At 36.9% G+C, this 6,000-nt stretch overlaps 1 protein-coding gene across 1 annotated transcript in view; it reads right to left on the reverse strand.

The window, feature by feature from the left end:
* dst (dystonin) overlaps positions 1-4,834 on the reverse strand; it is a 105,341-nt gene extending 100,507 nt beyond the window's left edge. Inside the window, exons 1-3 of the mRNA XM_053333182.1 lie at positions 4,654-4,834; positions 4,299-4,330; positions 2,838-3,026 (exon numbers count right to left, since the gene is read on the reverse strand). Coding sequence (XP_053189157.1) covers positions 2,838-3,026; positions 4,299-4,330; positions 4,654-4,834 — 402 coding nt within the window. The remainder of the gene's footprint in view (positions 1-2,837; positions 3,027-4,298; positions 4,331-4,653) is intronic.
* Positions 4,835-6,000: the final 1,166 nt, after the last annotated feature.

The raw sequence follows: 6,000 nt of genomic DNA on the forward strand, positions 1-6,000 counted from the left end.
GGCTAAACCTATTCAGCTAGGGAAAAAAACTACTTCTAAATGCATCTCTGCAGTATTATTATTTCTTTTTCTTTCCTGAATGTTGGCAGATGTTTTCTTACTCAAACCAGAACTGCTAATAGAAGCAATAACAAATGTTGCAATGCCCTGCTGCACACCCTGACACACCTGAGATTAAGCAACAGGAGAACAAATGCAGATTACAATATGTTGACACATCCTGATGCTAAGAAATGGAGAAAAGGTGGGGCTTCAAAAAATACCTGTATGACCAGACTTCATTTGCTGGATTAAACGTAGCTTACTTAAAGGGGAAATGCAACCTCAAACTGTTTGCTGTGATCCTGAAGAGTTCAGTAAAGGTTTGTGGAGATTTACTGAGTTTCTGCTCTTAAAACTTAAAAAAAATCATGCCTGGCTTTGCATTATTAATAAGTAAACCTGGAGCTGCTGTAAATATGGATAACTTTGATGTCTCAGACTGTTGTTTAAAAAGTTATTGTGGGAATCTCTTCTTGATGCTGGGTTAGTGTTAAATAAGCAGAGCTGATAAAAATAACATGTTAATATTAGCAGCCTTTCCAGCACTGCATCACTTTTCATCAGGATAAAACCCAGTGCAGAAAGGGCAGCTTAGTGTTGCAGTTTTTATCAGCTTTCTGCTTATTCATAAATCCTCCCGCTAAAAGGGGGGAAAAGTTCATGAATCGAGGAAAGCTAATGCCCAATATTATTAACTGTTTACTTGGGCTCCTATAGGGAGAAATATTTGTCCTCCTGAGTCAGTCTTAACCACCAAGAATGGAGGTCCCTCCCACATCACCTGATTTATCTCCACTGACTGTACAAAAAACAACCTTTATGTCGAAAAATATCTAGTCACTCCTTTTACATATATTTTTCTTTGTCAGTAATACTTGTGCAGTTACTGTAAAAGAGAGGACCACACATCAAGATGGATGTTTATATTGCTTTTAAAAACCAGATTCATGTCGGCATCTGTCATTTATGACCAAATGCTTTCATTCTTCCATTTTGTTGTAGTGTACATGATTAAAAAAAAGATTTACTAAATCTGTTTGTAAAGTCACCATTAGTTTCCTTCTTTTAAAGAGATGTTCAGTTACAAAACACACAAAAATGCGGCTTCACAAAGACGAGTCATAGATTCATTTGGTTTAGTTTAGGGTCAGCTGTGCATGCAAAAATATTATGAAGAATGAGTGGTGGGTAGATATAGGCCTGGACTAGTTTCTGGTGATATAACATATTAAAGACTGCTCCCTCACAGAACACTGTGGAGCTGCAATCATTTAATATAAAAATCCATCCGTATTACTACAATAACAATATTAACAAAACCAGACTGTCTTTTGCTCACTCACCTGCACACCAAATACTATATCATTAACATTTGAAACATTACGTGTATTTTGTTGTACCAGTGCCAACAGAATATGATTTAGGAGGTATCAGAAGCAATATGTAACATAGTGATATCACTCTCTGCCTCTGGACAAGTTGATATGTAGTTGTTTTCTATGTGCTTCAACAAGAAAAAAGCAACAAACAGGGTCTGTTATCTACATTATTGCAACACAACTAATGAAGATTCCACAAGTCAGCACAAATCGATTGGTTACGTGGAACATAATCAATCCCAACATCAGTGACATGTCAAGTCTTGAACTACATTTTGAATTTTATACAGCAGTTTATCCACACCAGACATTTGCAGTGGGGATAAAAGTTGCCTGAGAACATCCAGGGACTTGGGGATTTGATTAATATGATATTGTGTTTCTTCAGCTCTATGTTCATGTGGTTTTATGTTCCCCTCCATTAAAAAAAAACAGATATTAGGATCAAATGTTAAACTGATAAAGAAAATACAGTAGGATGTTGAGCACACTCTCATTTTGAAGGAGTGCCAAATTCATGGCGCAGAAATGAGAAGCTGAAGGAACATATTGTGCCTAAAACAGTCAACAGAACTCAGTAGTTGATCCATATGAAAACATGTTATGATCCCATGCCAAAATGATAAATTGTTAACAGATTTATAATGGATTAGAAAGAAACACGTAGCAGCATGCTAGCTAGGATGACTAAGACAAATTGAGGGTAAACTTGTTAAAAATGAGAAAATTCAAAGTCAAAATTAAGGATTAACAATAAAGTTGTGTGAATGATGCACAGATTAATGATTTTTAAATAAGTTAAACGCTGTGTGATTTGTGTGTGCAAGATATTTATTACAGCTTTTTTTAACATCAAGGCTGCAGCACCTTTTGAAATGTTAATGTCGAAAAGCTAGTGGAGCATGACGGCCCGCTAAAAATAGATCTTTATATCAGATGAGTTCATCGTTTCCATTGGTGACCAACAAATTGTCCTTACAAATTTTGCATTAGCAAATCATAGATTTAAATGATTCTGTTTAAGTAATTAAGGCAAAATTAGATTCCCAGTTAGGCTAGGAACTGCTGTTTAGGATCCACTATGAGCAGGTCCAACCTTTTTTGTGCTCAACCAGGTTTAAAACTCAGGAGAAATTGGTTAAAATCTATAATCACATGTTATATGCACATTTAGTCCATATATTAATCTAATAATCAATAGCCAAACAATACATTCTGGAACAATACAAGGTATCAACACAGTAACTTTTCATTTCATAAGGCTGATCAAGAGACCATCCATCATTAGCACACCCTGTAGATAAACATCTGAACTGAATCCTTAGGCTGATAGGCACAAGTGTGTCTCTGTGGAGGGAAGAAAGTATCGCCTTATCATCAGTATTAATCATGACTACAGCTAAATGGAGTACCTACAGGTTTGCGTGTAGGGGTGACTTGTACAGACTGGTAAAATTCGGGCAGGACTCTCTTCTTGACTTTGCGTTTTCTTAGAGTAGATGATGAATCTGGATCGCTCTCAGGGACCTCAACCAGATTGGGCTTTTCCTCTGCTGCCCGAGCATGTAGGCTCCTTCTTGCGTGACGTGGACTGTGTCTGAAGCACTGTGAAACATGAATAAATGTCAAGCTGACAGCAGAATCAGGCAGTGGCAGATGTAGCAGCAGGAATAAAAAAGCTTTGTCATCATATCAGTGATTGGATTTGTTTTTTTTTTAAGCTGAGGAGGCACTATAAAGGTGAACATGGATTTCAAAATCTGAGACTACACAAAGATGGTGGCAGAGTTTGAAACGATGATACAGCAACTCAAATCACTGCAGTAGAAAACAAAAGAAAAAGAAAAAAAAACTTCTTTACACTCTAAAGGAGTTTTTCAGCCATTCATGTTAGACTGACTTGTTTAAAGGCATAGGAGTACTGCTCCTCAACATTAAGGCTGTATTGTCCTTGAACGTGATATTAAATCCCTACCAGCTACAGTGCTGCGCTGCCATGGTGGGGATTCAGTGTCCTGTGGTTCAATAACATAACCTGCTATGGGAGCTAGACAAGAGATACTACTGTTTGCTTTTCTTTTACAGATTAAAAACTATGAAGACTCACAAAAACTTAAGAGTATGAAATGTAATTAGTCTTGCTGTCTGCTACACTACATACACTTTACTACAGCCTATAAGACTAACAGTACGAGTTTAGCTACTTATAACTCATCTTACAGCTGACTTTTTTCACTTTTGAATAAACCGTTTTTAATTATAGACACCAGAGGATGTAGTAAAACTGAATCTATCGATAGGTTGTGTGAATGTCATCCTCTAAAAATAAATGTAAATATTAATTTCAAAACGCCAAAGTTGTCTTTGGTGATGGTCGTTTTTAAATTACTTTAATGCATTTTGATGTATTTGAAGAGCGTTTTTAACATTTTTGAAAACAAAGTTCATAAAATGGAAACGGGGACAGTGAGGCTCTCCTTAACGAATCAAACATGATGACACACAGCTGATAAATTATATAGTAGGCTGGAGTAGGTTTCTTACCGCTTGTTTGGACCTCGTTTTTCATTCATGCATTTTTGAGACTACAAAGTAAAGAGTTTAGCCTCCTTCAAAGAATGAAACTGCAAAATCACCCACATTATTTATTGATGACACATGCGCACTGCGTACAATATGATCCTTAAATAGTCATGCAGTCCTCTATAATAAAGTCAAGGAAATAGGGTTTTGGGTGAAGCCTTTGTCAAATTATAGGCCTACATGGAAACAACTGAAGAGCAGAATAAAGCTTGTACACGTTTAACTCTTGGTTGATCCCTCTGTTGGATAAACTGATGACTGACTCAGCCCCATAATGAAAAAAGTTCATCCTACCTCTGATCGAAAATGATGTGTTCGCAGGCCAACTACAGGACAGATAACAGATGTTAGAGTGAGAGATTATGAGCCAACATTTATTATAAAGTAGACTATGACATGTCGCATATCAGCTGTCCATCCATGTAAAAGATGTGTATTTCAGGTTGCGGAATCAGAGCATAAGAAAATGGTCTTTAAACACATTTAACATATTCATGCGTTTAATGCTAGTTCCTTTTTAAAAGCCCATACTGCAGAATACGTGCTGGCTTTTTTTACTAGCTAAACCGATAAAAACACTCTGAGTAACATGCAGTATACAGACATGAGCTGTCAGGATGAGGAAAGGCGGCTGGCCTGCGCTACTCACCTCGGCTCTTGGAGCGTCCAGAGAGCACAGATTTCATAGGATGCTTTCCATTACGAAGCCTGCGATGCCAACAGCAGAAAAACAAAATTGTCGCAATAGTCCCGAGCAAAAGCAGCAATAACAGCAGCACACATTGAATACTGTACGGCTTCAACAGCACCAAAAACGCCGCAGCGATCATCATAAAGCGGTATGTAGGACAGTTTCCCGCAGCCGCAGACAGCTGGCTCCTCTCCTGCAGTTACACCGCTCAAAGCTCAAGATGCGAATAAAGACACTGGATGTCATACGTGAATCGTTGCTGAGTAGCCACGTTAAAGCTTCTGGGTTCAAAGTGGAAAGCCTAGACTATGGATATCATTATTGTGAGGTACAATGCATGACTCAGCAGACACGCAAGTTTTATTTATTTCTTTTTTTTCTAACAGGGGCAGTGAGAGTCAGCAGATTCATCTGAGCATCGCAGTAATCTGATGCGGAGTCGCCTGCCTGAAAGAAATGCTGTAATAGTAACAACAACAGTATAAGCATCCTTATAGGCTATGATGTTTTTGCTTTTTTGTCCAACGACATCTATTCATTGTTATTGAAGCATCCTTAGTAATACAATCTGTTATAGGTCATTAACGAATTCAAACTACACATTGTATTTTATTGTACAGACTTACTTGTAAAGGTGGCTTTTATACTGTCCGACACTGAAATGAGACAGGCATTATTCACAGACATGTTCAGGGGTAAATAATCTCAACCCTAATCCAACCATGATTATGTAATTTTGGATGAACTGATATCATTTAGAGTTTAGTCAGATGAAAGAGTCAAGCAAGGGGATGCGAGTGGAAACAAGGTTTTATTTACAACTTTACAAGGTAACACAGGACAAAAAAAATCACACAGAAATAAAATTGTGAAAACATATCAACATGTGTATGTACCTATACATTGCATTCTTAATATTTGGATTATATTGTACACTTATCTCAAAAGAGGTCAGAAACCACATGGTTAGTAGGCCTAGTGTCTATGGAGTAAACCATTGCATGTGTCAATATGTATACATTTTTATACAATAGAAAAATAAAGTCATTTTATGTCATATGAGGAAGGAAGGAAGGTTCATGTTATGGTAAGGAATGCTCTTTTAACATACCATATCTTCAGTACAATCCACATAAAGTATATTTTCATACAAACAGTAAACAAACATGAAGGACTATGTTAGTATGAGTAATGACATTGACATCCAATGTGGTAAATCTTTAACATTATAACTTGTGTCAACATGCATACAATATACATTCATAGTAATTAAATTCCAACTTTTTCACTATACAAATAATTGGC

The sequence above is a fragment of the Scomber japonicus genome, chromosome 14 (assembly GCF_027409825.1).
Source record: "Scomber japonicus isolate fScoJap1 chromosome 14, fScoJap1.pri, whole genome shotgun sequence".
Taxonomy (NCBI): domain Eukaryota; kingdom Metazoa; phylum Chordata; class Actinopteri; order Scombriformes; family Scombridae; genus Scomber; species Scomber japonicus.